Consider the following 14,851-nt stretch of genomic DNA (forward strand, 5'->3'; position numbering starts at 1 on the left):
CTCCGAGGTCTAGTCATTATAACCTGCCGGCAACTCAGTCGGCGCCTCCCCATCAACTACCACACCCTCTCTCAAAATCCCAAAGTTCAACAAATCACACTTCTTCCCAAACCTCATCACCGCCGCTCTCGAAGTCCCTTCCAGCTCAAACCCGCACTTCTTCAACACCCCAACACTCGCCGGATTCCAATTATACACATGCGCATTGAGCCTCTCCAGCTTGGGATGTGCCCTCCACAACCACGCCACATACGCCTTCAATACCTCAGTCATGATCCCCTGGCCCCAGTACTCCTCCGCAATCCAGTAGCCGATTGCACCTACCCTATCGTCGCCCTCGCGATCATTGCCTAGCGGGACAATCCCCATCCCGCAACCACCGATTTGCTCGCCATTCAGAGCGATGGCCCAGCGTTTGGGTGCTTTGATGGGGACTTGGCTGTGCTCAGGCAATTCACCAAGGTCATGAGTCAGGATGAAGTTTGATGGATGGCGCGTGTTGGCAATCCAGTCATGAGCGCAGTCGAGGGTGTACGGCAAGGGCCAGAGGCGGCCCTGGTTGCGGGCGATCTTGATGTTGTTGCAGAGCAGGGCCAGACGGGCGGCATCGGAGTGTAGGAGCGGGCGGATGGTGAGGCCGGGCCTGGACAGGGTGAGGAGGGGTTCGGAGGAGGTGAAGGTTGAGAGTTTGTGGGGTTGGCTTGTGTCTGGCATCGTGATCGTTTCAATTGGAACACCCAGGTAGTTGTATGCAGTACGAATGGTTTGAGATCTTGGCTGATGTTTTGGTATTCATATGCCGCGATCCTGACTCACAAAGATAGCATTGCTGCCCATGTCATAAATATTTTGTGCTACTATGCGAAATGTAACGTTGCTGCCTTCTAATTCATGCACTGTTAATCCTCTAACGAAGTCATTGCCGAATCGGAGTCAGGCGATGCTCGCAAGACTTGCAGGCGTCCGCGTTCAAGTATAATCAGCAATTGAGCATTCGTATGCTATTTAGAGTCATCCGAACTCGCCAAGCTGAAGTCATTCTTTGGGAGCAGTGCCTTTCCTTTTGCATCCCATGGCCTTCCGGACAGCCAAAAAGCAAAAAGCGAGCGGAAAGTCCGACAGCGATGGGACTCGAACCCACAGTCTTTGCCACCGGAAAGCAACGCCTTACCATTAGGCCACGCTGCCCCTCGGAAACGATAAGGCATTCAGGAATCGCATTTTGTGTGCGTTTCGTGGTCGATATCAGAGCCAGATAAGCACAAAATAAATATATATAGACTTTGTTATCCTCCCTCCAGAGAGCCTGGGCTCCTGCACTTGCCGGCGGTGTCTTGCTCTGGAAAGAGCCTATCAGATGGGGCGAGGAAAGAAATTCGTGGGTAACATCGTGCCGACCAAGCCCGGAGTTACTTCCCCCAACGCTGTAGTAGGAACTCCAGATTTTCACCCGCCTTCCAGGACTCTTCACATCTTTATTATTACTTCGCACATTAAGACAATAAAGGCTCTCATTTGTTCCAGTCAGTGTCAGATGTGAGCTGAGCTACTGGAAGATCTACACTGGTTGCTCACGTTATAGCTTAAGGCTGAGACTAGCGCTCAGCAACACCAGCGCTGTACTACCTGACTTATGCAAGCAGCCCAGATACCTCTTTCCTTGAGCAGCTCGGATCAAAATTTACGAAGCAGCTTGTCAGACACTGCTCTCCGTACATGCATCCTCCGCTCTTGCCTGTCTCATGCCGAGCAGATCGTGACTGCCAGTGGTCATTCGATGCATCAGCAGCCGGCAGGACTCTGTCTTCGACCTGCTGTCGCCTTTGCAACAGGTATGAGACGTCCTTTCCAAATCCAACCATCTCCATGCCCGCTTGTCTTCAGTCATAGTAGTCTGGAGTCACGGGCTTGATCGATGCCTGCTGCCACTGCCCTTCCTCCTCCATCCTCTGTCGCTGCTGCAAATCTTTCGGAGCCACCGATCTGCCACCGCCAAACATCAAGGTAGGCGGAGCCGTCAACGGTCTCGTCTCACCCGGATCGCCACCACCAAGACCATCGACTCGATTCCGATCGACCTGTTTGCCCTTCCGATCACTACTGCCCCCACTGCTTGCGTCCCCAGCACTCTCCTCGACATCCAGATACGCGCCATCACTGTAGTCTCGCGAACCACCCAACAAGGTTTCCCTCTCCCTGCCTCCGCCGCCACCACCTAACGGCCACTGCTCACCAGCGTCAACATCAAACCCACCCTGGGCCTCCATCGCACTCATCCCCATCCTCTTCCTCCACTCCTCTTTGGTCTCCGACGGCGGACTCCCACTTCCTGTCCCTCGACGACCGCCGCCAGCAGCAATAACACGACTCATCATCGCCCTCTCTCTTCGCTTGCGCTCACTTTCCTGCTCGTCCGCCCAACGAGCCTCTTCGGCGCGCTCCCAGGCCGCAGCACGGTTGAACTCGCGGACTTCTTTCATGCGCTCGAGCTGGCCGGCGTCTTCGGGGCGGTAGAGGGAGGAGGTGGAGGTTGGGTCGGGGGTGTGTGTGAAGTAGCGAAGCATGGCTGCTGAGGCGATGCAGCTGTGGGTTGGGGCGAGGTTGTTAGTGGTCCGTCTGATGGTTTGAGGGGGCGAAGATTGGAGTGTGGTGGAGAGGAAGAGATAAGTAATGAGAGGTTTACTGGACTTACAAGAACATAGCGCCAATGATGCGATGCCGACAATAGCGGAAGGCGAGAGGGCCGGTGCGGTGCTGGAGCTCTGCTGAACCTGCTTGTCGTTGTCTACAGGAGTGGTGGTGGCAGTATCGTCGCGACGATACAATTTCAATCGTTCAGTGGTGCTGAAGAGGTGTGAGAGGTACAAGTTGAAACGTCCAGCGGTCTCCATCAGGTGCCAGGTGAGTCTGTCCTTCTCCCCACTGAGGCACCAGTCGAATCTCCCCGTCCAACCTGGAGGGCAGTATGCTCTGTAGAGGTCCTCCTTAAGTGTCGAGAGGTCGCCGCCTATATAGGCCGGCTCGATGGCAGGGGCCATTGCGGTGAGTATCTAGCCGTTGTGCTTTGCGGTCTTCAGCCTAGAGGAGGATGTTGGCTTGATCGTGATTTGTGAATGTGGTTGAAGTTGTCGAAGATTTGGTTGCTGAGGTCACAACTACGGCTTTCTCTGTTTGCTGGCTGAATGGGGCCACGTACTCTGAACTAACCATCAGTTGCTAAAGCAAACGGACTTGCTCTTGGCAATTGACGTCGTCACGTTATCAAGTGAAGCAGCAACTCGAATTTCAGCAGAACGTGAAAAGCAAAAAAAGCACGTCGAGAAGGCGGATACATCACTCTTCTCCTATTCCTCTTTTCTATGCGCTCTTCCGTCATGTACAGGTCACAGATACCACAACAATCTCCTTTCCGCTGCGACGTGCTGGCTGGCGGACTGCGGCGGGATGGCTACATGTGGTATGCGTGGCGGATATGCAGGTAGCCGGGTCGCGATCACAATTTTCATTCTTGTTGCCATGTGGTACCTCATGATCACGAACTCGATTTATGGCTGGCGAGGAGCTCAGAAGGACATTACTTGGTAGGTCGAATGAGTTTGAGCATGAATTATGGTACGCGTACGTGTATGAGAACGACCTCGACCTATGCATCAATCAAGCCTGCTTCGAATTTTCTGACCTCATTGCCTCCACCTATCCCCATCCACCATTCATCTTCACTTCACGCACCAGTGTCGAATTGCGTAGTAGCGACCAACTTCCACCCCTTCAATGCCGCCTCCCTATGCACCCTCGCCTTCTCATCATAGCTATCGCTCGTCGCAATCTGCTTGAACGCTTCGACGGTCTCATACCTGATCAACGCCACCATATCCCATTCCTCTCCTGGGTCTACGATGAGGTTGCCAATGGCCGTGCCCACGAAGTGAACGGTGGACTTGGATCCGAACTGCGCAGCGACGGCGCGGAAGGCAGGAATGTAGTGTTTGAAGTAGACCTCTTGGCCAGTGAGGGGTGATGTGGTTGGCGAGGTCTCTGGTGTGTATTGGGCGGTCGGGTGGAATTTGAGCAGGTTGAGCATGTAGATTGGGGTGTTTGGTGGGAAGCCAGCGATAGCGTCTTGGACTTGATCTCGGAGGGAGGTCATGATGGCTTTGCCTTTAGGTTGTGGAATACTGTTGGTTGGTTCAATGGAATGGTTTGTGGCCGATTCGGTCTCGGCAGGTGTTGTTGTGGTGATTGTAGAGATTTTGCTCGTTCACTTGGATGTAGAGGTCTTCGTTTGAGCTGGGCATGCTCGGTATATATACCTACCTGGCTTGTCGCTTCTCGACTGCATTGGGCCCTGTGACGGGCGCCAACACCTCATAGCGTCGGCGTCCACGACGGTAGACCCGGTCACTTCGCATCACGCCCTTCACAGGGCCGACTGCAGTACGGCCGTTGCCTTGTATACGCACAGGCACTGCTCGAACTCTTTGTCAGCAGAACCGCTGTGGTCGAGGTAGTTGCAAGATGCTATAGTGAGCCCTTCCTTGCCGTGAGCCGAAGCGTAAGAATTACCCTTTTGAGACACTTAGAGTGGAGAACCGAGGAGAAGCCCCAGGCACCAAGTTGTCGATGCTTACCTCATGCGAACGAGACGATCGAGACAGCGAAGGGTTGCCGTCGATCTAATGCCATGCAGGTCCGGCGTTAAGAACTTCATCATCAATGCCGGTAGGCTGTAGTGAACACGTCGTGATCGTGTCAACCGGTCTGCCTATAGGACCTTTGGAGAACTTTGTAACTCCACATCCGACCGTACTAGGCAGCTTAGCCGAAGCTATCATGACCAAAAAGTTATTGCGTCGACATTGATGGCAATGTCTGCAGGAGGGTGTCAAGAGCACGGCGACGGCACAGTCAGGGGCACTCGGAATGACTGCATCTCAATCACACATGCTGTCATTCCTTTACCCGTGCCTAGCTCGCTCAACGCCTTCCAGCATCTCCGGCACTTCACGCGCATCGCAAGCCTACATCCGCATCTCACAATGCTCCCGCTCCCTTTCCAGCACAACATGCCAGCGCAAGTCCCTCGCCGAGATCAACGCCGAGCGCCGCGCCGCCGCATACGAAGTTGACGACGTCGACCTACTATCCCAGCAACCCTCAAGAGAACGACCACACTCTCGCCTCAACCCCCCTCCCAGCGACTATTCCCGCAACATCTTCGCCGACACTGCCCAACTCACCCTGCACGCCGGTAGCGGCGGTAATGGCTGCGTGTCCTTCCAACGCGAAGCCTATCTCCCCGATGGTCCGCCCAATGGCGGCGACGGCGGCTCCGGCGGCAATATCTGGATCCAAGCCGTGCCTGGGCAGACCTCCCTGCACAAGCTCGCCCGCCGAGGCATAATCAAAGCCGGCCGAGGCATCGGCGGGCAGGGCAAAAACCAAGGCGGCCGGAGAGGCGAGGACGTCCTGATCCAAGTCCCCGTCGGCACCGTAGTCCGCGAGATTTGGCGCAGCGATCCCGTCGCCGAAGAAGAAGCCCGCTTCAAGACCACCGACCCCTCCCAATTAACCCTCCCCGACCGCAACAAGTTCGTCCTGTACGCCGGCTCATCGCCCAAAGAAGCCGCCGAAGTCGCCTCGCACATCCCCAAACCCACCAAACCACGCCGCTCGCACCTCAGCGTCCTCGAACCCCCATCCCCAATCCACCTCGACCTCGACTCCGCAAACGAGAAACCCATCCTCCTCGCTGCTGGCGCCGTCGGCGGCCTAGGCAACCCGCACTACACCACCAAAGAAGAACCCAAACCCAAATTCGCATCCAAAGGCGAACTCGGCGTACGCCTGAAACTCCAGCTCGAACTCAAACTCCTCGCTGATGTCGGCCTAGTCGGGATGCCCAACGCGGGCAAATCCACTCTACTACGCAGCATCTCCAACAGCCGCACACGGTCGGTAACTGGGCGTTCACGACCCTCGAGCCCTCAATCGGCACCGTCATCCTAGACGACAACACCGGCCGTGCGCTGGTCACCAGTGGCGATAACACCTCCGGCCCACGCCAGTCCTTCACAGTAGCCGACATTCCTGGCCTAGTCGAGGACGCCCATCTCGACCGCGGTCTCGGGCTGGGCTTCCTCCGACACGTCGAGCGAGCACGCATCCTCGCCTTCGTGGTCGACTTGAGCCACCCCGACAAGGATCCCGTGGTGCAGCTGCAGAACCTGTGGAAGGAGGTGGGCGAGTACGAGATCAAGCGGAATATTGAGATCAATGAGGAGAGCCAGAACTCGACGGGGCCGATTGAGTGGAGTCCTGCTGCTTTTACTTCTTCGAGCACCAATGTGTCGACCTCCAGCAGCAGCAGTGCGTCTGCGGGAGGGGAGGAAGATGAGAGCCCACTGCAGATCTATCCGCCGCCACCGCCAACACATTCCTCTATCCAACTCGAGCCAATCAAGTTGCCGCCTATAAGCGCAAAACCGTGGTTCGTGGTTGCGACTAAGGCGGATCTACCCGACACGCAAGCCGCATACATGCAGCTACGAGAGTACATATCTCAAGTCGAGAAGGGTGAGGTGGTGCACCCAAGCGGGCAGAAGAATGCCTGGCGCGAGCGTGTTGCCGCGATACCAGTGAGTGCGATTCGTGGGGAGGCGACGGAGAGTATCAAGGTCTGGGTTGCGGGACTTTTGGATGGGATGAGTGGTGGTAGTGGTGGCGGTGAGACTGGGCAGGAGGGAAGTGGTAGTGGCGTTGTGATCCGGCACGGGTAATGGCAGAGGGCGCCGCAGGGGTCGATGCAGCTCTTCGGTCGGCGAGTGTTGGGGTGGTGTAAGAATACTACACGTATATTGTACCAGTAGAATTTGAGAGCATAGAAGGAGAAAGAGTGAGCGTTGCAAACTATTTATTAGGTTCTCTCGCAAAATCTATGGATGCCATGCGAACACTGTCTATCTTTCCGACAGCTGTGACCCAAACTATAGCGCTCCAGGAGAGGTCGTTCTCTGTCCATTACAATGCAGCAGCGCCTGATACCAAATCTTTCCCGTTCCAAATCACAAGAGACACACGCATGGGAAGCCCAAAGCCATATTGATCACGCATCATCTCCTGTCCCCGAGACCCTCTTCAGCCCGTTCTATTCCATCTGCCTCAGCCCGATCTCCAGGCTCAATCCGCCCAACCATCTCCCGCTCCTCCCTCATTCGCCGCAGCCGCTCGAACACACCACCCGCTCTCGGAACTGTCATCGGCGCTCCCGACGGTGGCGCTGCTAGTACCGGCTCTACCGGCCCTCCTACCATCTCATAGCGATCAGCAACGCGAGTGCGCCTCGGCTTCGCCTTCGGTTCCGGCGCCGCACTTCTTTCTGCTCCGCTTCTGGTCTTCCCAGCCTTCTTCTTCGTAGCTTCTCGCGATGTGCTTTCCGAGGTACTTGAAGCCTCGCTGTAGCTGCTATCACTGCTGCTACTGCTGCTACTTCCCTTGCCCTTTACCTTGCCCTGTCCACTGCTGGCAATCCGCGTGCTGCGGCGGATCGAAGACGAGGGAAGAGCGTCTGCTTCTTGAGCTGCAGCAGTTCCACTGGCTATTGGAGGGAAGACGCTGACCGAAGGGCCGGCAGTAGGGGGCACAGCAGCCTTCTTCTGTTTCTTGGAAATAGGAGGGGTCGGCGCTGCTGTTTCCTCTTCGCCTGGATTGACGAAGATGTCGTCAAAGAGGGCAGCTCTGGGCCGCTTTCTGGCGTTTGCCGAGCGATCACCACGTCCAGCAGTAGGAGCTGGCGCAGTGGCAAAAGAAGCCGGCTGGTTCGGCGAAGAGTCGGGCAGCGAGGAGAGCGAGGAGGAGGAGGAAGAATACGAAACTAGTCGTTTCGTTTGCTTCTTCTCCTGCTGCTGAGTAGGTGGCTGATTGACCGGCACCGTAGCACGAAAGCCAGCCGGAGCTGCTCTGCGTCCTCTGGGAGGCGAGGCAGGTGGTAGTTCATCAGTGTACCAATGGCTCGGGATCGGAGCTTGTGCAGGCTGCTGAGGTAGGGCAGGACGGTTGGCAGAAGATGGACGACGCTGCTCTGGTTGCGTAGGTGTGGCTGGCATACGCATAGACTGTGGCGGTTGCTGCTGCTTTGGCGGCTGCGTCGTTGTGCTCGCCGAGCTCGGGTTCCTACCGACTTGGGAAGGTGGTGGAAAGGGAGGCATCTGCCAGTAAGGACTGTTCTGCGCATGACCACGGTTGCTTGGCTGCTGCACAGGCCGCTGGATCACAGGCTGGCGACGGACGCTTTGCGGCCTCGAGGGCTGCTCTGGAGGTGGAACGAAAGCCGGTAATTGCCAGTAACTGGAACTCTGCGCAGGGCCGCGGTTGACTGGCTGCAGTGCCGGCGGCTGAGTCACTGTCTGACGCCGGTGGCCCTGAGGCATAGGAGGTGGCATCTGCGAAAGAGGTACAGCAGCCGAAGGGAGGAGCTGGCGAGGGGGAGGAAACTGTTGCATGCTGGCGAGCGGATTGACATAGCCTGGCGCCATCTGGGTCTGACGACGTGGGTCGTTCGCTGCAAACAGCGGGTTGCCTGGGATGAGCCCTTGTGGATTGGCACCGGGCCACTGCGCTGGGATGGTGCTGCCCATCGCCGGCTGTGAGCGACGTTCGTTCTGACGGTTGAGGACGTTGTGTGGCATGCGTGGTGCTTCACCACCATCGTTCCGCGATGATGAGGCCATGTCTGATTGTGTCCGACGATGGTCCTGAATGTGCGTTCGAGGCCGAGATGTAGTGGATGCCGATGGTGGAGCAGGATCTTGGTGTGTGGTATTCACTAATCGACTTGACCGTCGCACTTGCTGTGACTCAGGCCAAGATGGTTCCCCTTCCGATGCTCTAGGACGCTGAACTGCGGCAAGATGGGTTGCGCCAGCTTGTGTAGGAGGCGATCTCTCTGCTTGCGACGATGGCAAGCCATCGCTTGGTCCATCGGTTTGGTCGCTTGCTGTAGAGTGTCAGCAACAATGAACAGAGCAAGTCTCTTTGATGTTCGAACACTTACGAACAACCTTCTTGCCATCCACAGTCTCTAGCACTGGGCTGCCATGGAAGAAGATCTTCACGCGCTTGGGAGTGGCTGGAGCCTTGTTGGATGACATCGTTGGCACAATATGTGAAGTGCGTCTCCTGTAACCTGTTGCGCGCAATCCTTGGGATTGATTGAGATAGCGATAAAGGACGAAGGTTGCAGAAGAAAGTGGACGCAGCAAAGATTGCAGACAACCCCAGGCAGCCGTTTGTAAACGGTTCTAGCGTCATTTTGCTGGTGGATGTTTGAGGCAAGTGAAGAGTCAGTAGTGAAGCAATGGCAATCAGGCACTGGAGTGAAATTGTGGTGGTGACCTCCAAAGTTCACCTGTGAAAACCACCTCCTGCGATGCATAGCACCCAGCACTGCCCCCAATCACTCAAAGCAGTAACATGGTCAGTATCTTCGCCTATATAATTGACTTACTGTGCATTGCGACACTGGAAGGAAGCTGTGTCCTTATAAGTCACTCACTGTACCCCGTTCACCCGATAGCTTGATTTGGCCCAACTAAAATCAATATCAAACACAAACGAGCAAATGAACGTCAGGATATCTCGACTCTTCTCGTTTGACAAGCTCCGGATGGTAACATTGAGTTCGCGGCGAGCAGGAATTGTGCAACAACGCGTGCGAACGGACAGGAGCTGCCAGGCGGTGAGGCAAAGCCAACGTATTCGTGCGGTTCCGTTCAACGAGATCCGCCACTCCGCGGGCCAAGGCGACCGAGGACTATTGATTGTACAATACTGACCGTGGGAGCAGGTTCGGGATGATATTGCAAAGATCAGAGAAGCGAGGGAAGGAGGACTGATGTTGTCGTTGCCTTTTCTTGGTGGCTTGGCATTTTCTGTGGGAAAGGACAATCCTCTCCCACCTGCCCCGATCGTGTCGTATGGTAGTCATAAGCTTACTAGTCTTGGTAGCTAGCTACGTAGAATGCTCAGTAGCAAGACTTATCGCCGACGATGGCCACAGTCAGTCTACTCTTCCGACTCAGAATCGAAACAGATCCTCAACCCCAAACCCAGCACCCAACCCCCTTTGCCTCGCAACATGCCATCCCTTCCACAGCTCCTCGGTCTCCTTCTTCTCATCATCCTTTCTGTTGCCCTTCAGCGAGAAGCTCAGCCTCTTCTTGCTATTGCTGGTCTTGTCCTTCTGCGGTTCAAAGCCCCAGTCCTCCGGGCCAAACACCTTTTTGGCGACAGTGCCTTCGGTACTCCATGCGCCCTGGCAATAATAGCCTGAATCTGCTGCGGGATCAATGCCATGCCCAGCGGCGATCTTGCGCCGCTCTGACACACGCAGGAAGTCGGCCCATGTGACGAGACCAGACTTGTTCCTGATCGAGCTTGGATCGCGACTTGAGCCGTCCAGATTCGGGCCAGTCCAGAAGATCGGACGCGAGACCAGACCGCTCGACTGTGGGATGCCGCCAGCTACGACCACTTCCTTGTCCCAGTCTTGGCCTTTGACGTATCTCGACTCCAGCTCATATTGCTCATCGGCGTCCTCAAATAGCAGCCGCGGGTCCGTCTGGTCAGAGCTCATCGTTCTGCCCGAAGCAGAGCTGCGGTTGCTACGTGAGGATTGCATGCTGTTGTAGCTCGAGGTGCTGTGAGTGCTTGTGCGACTGCCGATATTGCCCACAGTAGTAGCTGCTGGAGCGCTCGACGCTGGGACATGGTCTCGGAAATTCAGTTGAGCCTGTCGAGGAAATTCAGTCACGGACGGAGCATCGTCGTCAGAGAGCTCCAGCTCACGTACTGATACAACAACGTCTTTAGAGTGCCTGTTCGCTTGATTGCCGGCAGAATCGGTGGTCCGCTGATTGGAGGCATCGGCATTAGTGGACAGGGGTCGCAGAGGTGTGCGGCCTGGGACACTGCCAGGCTGTCTCGAGGTCGCATATGCTGGTCGGTCCGGGGAACGTGGAGGTGGATGAAGCTGAGTCTGCTCCAGGCCAGTCGGTGTCAGATTGGCATCCGATAGTTGAGAAACATCAGACTGCCGTGCTGTGCCTGACGACACAGGGCTGACATCAACTGGCTCATTCTTCTGTACTGGAGTTGGCGATGGTCGCGTCGCTGGGCCTCCGTTGGACTCAGGTCTGGGCGCACAAACGTCCTGCAGCGCGCCGATCGGATTCGCGTCTCTTGGTGCCCTAAGCCTCCTTAAGCGTGGAAATCCGCCATGCTGAATCGAAAGTGCAAGGTTCTGATTTGGTGTAACACCACTCGTCGCCCTTGACTGCCGCGACCTTCCTCGTCCACTTGATCGACTAGAAGGCCTGCTAGGAGCAACATCCCAGTGGATCCACTCTAGACTTGCACTCGCAATCACGGGCTGCATCACCACGCCGCCCTCGACTTCCGAATCATCCCTCGTGCATTGCTGTTCGCCTTCGTTCTGAACAACAACCAATCCTCTTAATCTCTCCAGCCCACCCAGTATTCTGCCCAGCTTCAGCACCTCCAGATCCATGTTGACCAAAGCCAAAACCTCCATCGCCCCTTTCCCGGGCATTGCACTCCATCTCGCCAGCCCGTTCATCGTCACACCTTTGAGCTCCTCCAACCTCAATCTGCTGACAGTATCCGGCACAGCCTGAACAAGCGTTCCATCATGAAAATCGTCCTGGTCAAAGCCCGCCATACATAGCTCCTGCAATGCCCTGAATGATCTCAGGACACGCACAAATCCATCATGCTCGAGCACGCCTCGACCGCCCGGACTGCAGAGTGCTAGCCGCCGTAGAGATCCAGACATGGACCAAGACCCATGGAGACGCATGAATTGTGCTTGTTGTGCCGGAGACATAAGGCCAGAGACTTGGTGCTGTGCGCGAGCATCGATCTCAGCATTCTCGGCTATTAACCAGCAGTGCGCTTCTAGCTTTGTTCGAGTTGAGAGTGCGTGCGTAAGTCGGTCGAATGTGTGATTGTAAAATGGAATGAACCCGTCGAAGGTGCGAAGGTTAGGGCACGCCATGACTAGTGACGCCAGCAAAGAGAGATAGGTATCGTAGGCTGGGTTTGGGTCGAACGGTGGGTGAGAAGTGTAGATTGGAATGAGCGGATCGGGAACGTGCAGATGCTGGACGAGCCGTGCGATGTTTCTTGGGAAAGCGCGCAGGGTCCGGCGAAGATGGATAATTTGAAGCTCGAGGGCGGCAAGATCGTCGTCTTTCGTGGAAGACGCGCTGGCAGTCCTTTGCAGAGCTGTGTTCTTGAGGGTTGACACCGTGCTGCTGGGCAGTGTAAGTACGATTCGTGTATATAGCCGCTTCTGAGCAACTTGTCCCCAGGGCTTGCAGGTGAGATGCAATGCTCGTAGCGCTCGTCCGCGGCAATGTGAGCAGGTATGTCCCGCATGGAAAGTCTCAAGATGAGACATGATCAGCTCGAGTACTGGCCGTGGCAGATTGCGCCAATCGCTTCTCGGTCTTGGTCGATGTTGCTCATTCTGAAGTGCTTTTTTCCGAAGCACTGCTGATTTCGGCCGTTCATCTCGTGCCCTTGCTACGGGCACGACTGGTGCAGAAACGCTTTTCGTCAGATTTGTGCTGGAGTACTCTATGCCCTTGAGTGGAACAGCCATTGGCGGAGCGGAGGTGGCTGACCACTGCGGCTGCAGCTGCACCTGCTGCTCTTCCTCAGCAATCGAGTCCAGCCTGTTCCCACTCCCTCCAGAATAGCTCCTGCTCGGAGCCATGGCTGCTGACTGCGGTCCTGCATATTGACGCTGCTGATACGCCTGCTGGAGATATGCCTGCCGTTGAGGATGTGGTTGATAGTGGTGAGCCGAAGCCATCGTTCGGCCAGTGGATGTTTCGTCCGCGAGAAACGTCGATCCTCCCCTCCTGTCACTGGCAGTGGTCCTGAACGGCTCACTGTTGCTGATAGCGAGCTGATATTTTCTGGGCAAGAGAAGTGCGTTGCGTGCGCTCAGACGCTCCGAGTCTCGTTTTGCGCGGAGCCGAGCATCGATGCCGATTTGCTGAAGTGGTGTTGGAACTGCTACAGACGTTCGACTTGAGCGTCGCGAGGATTGAAGGGACACGGGCCGCGCGTTGAGTGCGAGTTCTAGACCTGCCGGTTCGTTGAGAAAGGCGTGTGCTAAGAATGGAAAGTTTGTGGTGCTTGTTTGCTTTGAGTTCGAGATCGGCAACGGTGATGGCAAAGCCTGGGTTCGATGTTGAGGAGAGGGAAATGATGTAGGTGTAGGATTTCCCCGCATAGTGTTTGCCTTGTTTTCGGCCATGTTGTGCCAACTTCTGAGGCGAGCGAGGTCGCTTGAGGTGGTAGCTCCCGCCCGCGGAAAGTGGGATGGGTGGGATCCAAATTTTTGGATTTATGCTTCTCGAGCTCGAGCTTCGATGTTGTTCTTTTGTCGTCAATCCTTCATGGCTGATCGAGGCTGCTGTTGAATGTGAGTGTTAAGCAGGACGCATCAACCTCGCAGAATGAAATTTTCGTTCGAGTTCCAAGCTTCAGCACGCCCCTTGTTGACCACACGATCCGCGCGGATGCCCATGCCAACGCCAATGCCAAACCCCCTGTCTTATAGCAATACGACACGTGCGTGCCACGGCCTCGAGGAAAGGCAAAATTTTTCTAAGACAACCTTGGAGGAGTTCCACAACTGACAGCCGCACGGTCCGGTAAGGAGTTCTCTCAGTGATGTTGGAAATGCGAACATATAAACACAATGTTTAGCAGAAATTGGCTGACACAGATGACGGAGACAACTATAGTCTTGTAGTCAGACCATTCGTCCAGCAGATCATGCTTTCCGCAGCGCTCAGGAAGTCCAGTCTTGTGGTACTGTTGTACCCTCTGTATGCATTGTTTCTGCTTCTGCTCTTTTCTTGGGTCTTGCGGGTGGTATTGTACAACACATCTGCTGCAGCATCTGCATCAGCGGCGTGAGCGGGGCATCGGTGTCGGCGTCGGCTGCTGTGTGTTTGCCTGATCGTTCATCCTTGACTTAGCCAACCAGAACGTGTACCTGTCAGTCGTTGAGCAACGTGCACACAACGTTACCGTGCTGCCAGTACGAGTTTCCGACTCTCCTTCTTGGGATCTATAATGGCAATAAATTAGCAATTGGCCTGCAGCAAGATCTCACTCAGCCTGTTCGGCTGCTGGATACCCTATATCCTTGCCCGCCCTGTTTGTGACTGAGCCACAGCACCGAAAAGACGACCTGTTGGTACTTGGTAGCGAGGGTTCTGACCCTGCTCGAGCCCTGGAGCCCTGTTCCTGCTGGATACCGCTGCTGATTCTCCACGCTGCTATTCGCGGACGTCAGACTTCGCTTAAGCCTGTTTCCTTGTCCTGCCTTGTTTGGACTTCACAGTCTTTCCCGCTGTCGGCAATGATCGCATCTTCCCGGTCTATGGTGTGCTCCAGAACTGCTTCTGGAAGCCTGGGCACACCAAGACGGCAGAGTTTGCCGCAACGTGCTTCGCCTGGATCATCACTTCCCCGGTTGCTACGTCTTGGAATCTGTGTAGGCGTGCAAGCTGCAGGTACTGTATGCATGCAATTATTTTGGCTGTCCAGCAAGTCTGCATCGGCACAGGCAGCCACATCCATCGTAGCGAACGAAGCCCGCCCTGGGTCAACGATATATGGAAGTAGCTTTACTTTGGGTATACGGATTGCAGCGACACAAACAGTGTCAACCGTACCTGTTTAGGGAGTCGTGTCTTGGTTGGGAGCCAAGTGCCTTCCTTGCTACGGTGGCACAGCCTTAGCGAGTTGGTCA

General features: G+C 55.6%; 6 protein-coding genes across 6 annotated transcripts; 1 reads left to right on the forward strand and 5 right to left on the reverse strand.

Annotated features, from left to right (window-relative positions):
• Positions 1 to 9: 9 nt before the first annotated feature.
• Positions 10 to 714, reverse strand: AB675_2255 (uncharacterized protein; the record flags this gene model as incomplete). Its single annotated transcript, XM_018142210.1, has 1 exon — positions 10 to 714. One exon carries the CDS (start codon positions 712 to 714, stop codon positions 10 to 12), a length of 705 nt encoding a protein of 234 aa, XP_017994828.1.
• Positions 715 to 1,880: 1,166 nt separating this feature from the next.
• Positions 1,881 to 3,038, reverse strand: AB675_2256 (uncharacterized protein; the record flags this gene model as incomplete). Its single annotated transcript, XM_018142211.1, has 1 exon — positions 1,881 to 3,038. The coding sequence occupies one exon, from the start codon at positions 3,036 to 3,038 to the stop codon at positions 1,881 to 1,883; it is 1,158 nt and encodes a 385-aa protein (XP_017994835.1).
• A 683-nt stretch (positions 3,039 to 3,721) lies between these two features.
• On the reverse strand, positions 3,722 to 4,147 carry AB675_2257 (uncharacterized protein; the record flags this gene model as incomplete). Its single annotated transcript, XM_018142212.1, has 1 exon — positions 3,722 to 4,147. The coding sequence occupies one exon, from the start codon at positions 4,145 to 4,147 to the stop codon at positions 3,722 to 3,724; it is 426 nt and encodes a 141-aa protein (XP_017994860.1).
• A 773-nt stretch (positions 4,148 to 4,920) lies between these two features.
• On the forward strand, positions 4,921 to 6,776 carry AB675_2258 (putative GTP-binding protein, mitochondrial; the record flags this gene model as incomplete). Its single annotated transcript, XM_018142213.1, has 2 exons — positions 4,921 to 5,880; positions 5,931 to 6,776. 2 exons carry the CDS (start codon positions 4,921 to 4,923, stop codon positions 6,774 to 6,776), a joined length of 1,806 nt encoding a protein of 601 aa, XP_017994861.1.
• A 333-nt stretch (positions 6,777 to 7,109) lies between these two features.
• AB675_2259 (uncharacterized protein) lies at positions 7,110 to 9,146 on the reverse strand (the record flags this gene model as incomplete). Its single annotated transcript, XM_018142214.1, has 2 exons — positions 7,110 to 8,992; positions 9,050 to 9,146. The coding sequence occupies 2 exons, from the start codon at positions 9,144 to 9,146 to the stop codon at positions 7,110 to 7,112; spliced, it is 1,980 nt and encodes a 659-aa protein (XP_017994845.1).
• Positions 9,147 to 10,072: 926 nt separating this feature from the next.
• On the reverse strand, positions 10,073 to 12,793 carry AB675_2260 (uncharacterized protein; the record flags this gene model as incomplete). Its single annotated transcript, XM_018142216.1, has 2 exons — positions 10,073 to 12,329; positions 12,654 to 12,793. The coding sequence occupies 2 exons, from the start codon at positions 12,791 to 12,793 to the stop codon at positions 10,073 to 10,075; spliced, it is 2,397 nt and encodes a 798-aa protein (XP_017994855.1).
• Between the last annotated feature and the right edge of the window lie 2,058 nt (positions 12,794 to 14,851).

The sequence above is a fragment of the Cyphellophora attinorum genome, assembly GCF_001299255.1.
Source record: "Cyphellophora attinorum strain CBS 131958 chromosome Unknown Contig48, whole genome shotgun sequence".
Classification (NCBI taxonomy): domain Eukaryota; kingdom Fungi; phylum Ascomycota; class Eurotiomycetes; order Chaetothyriales; family Cyphellophoraceae; genus Cyphellophora; species Cyphellophora attinorum.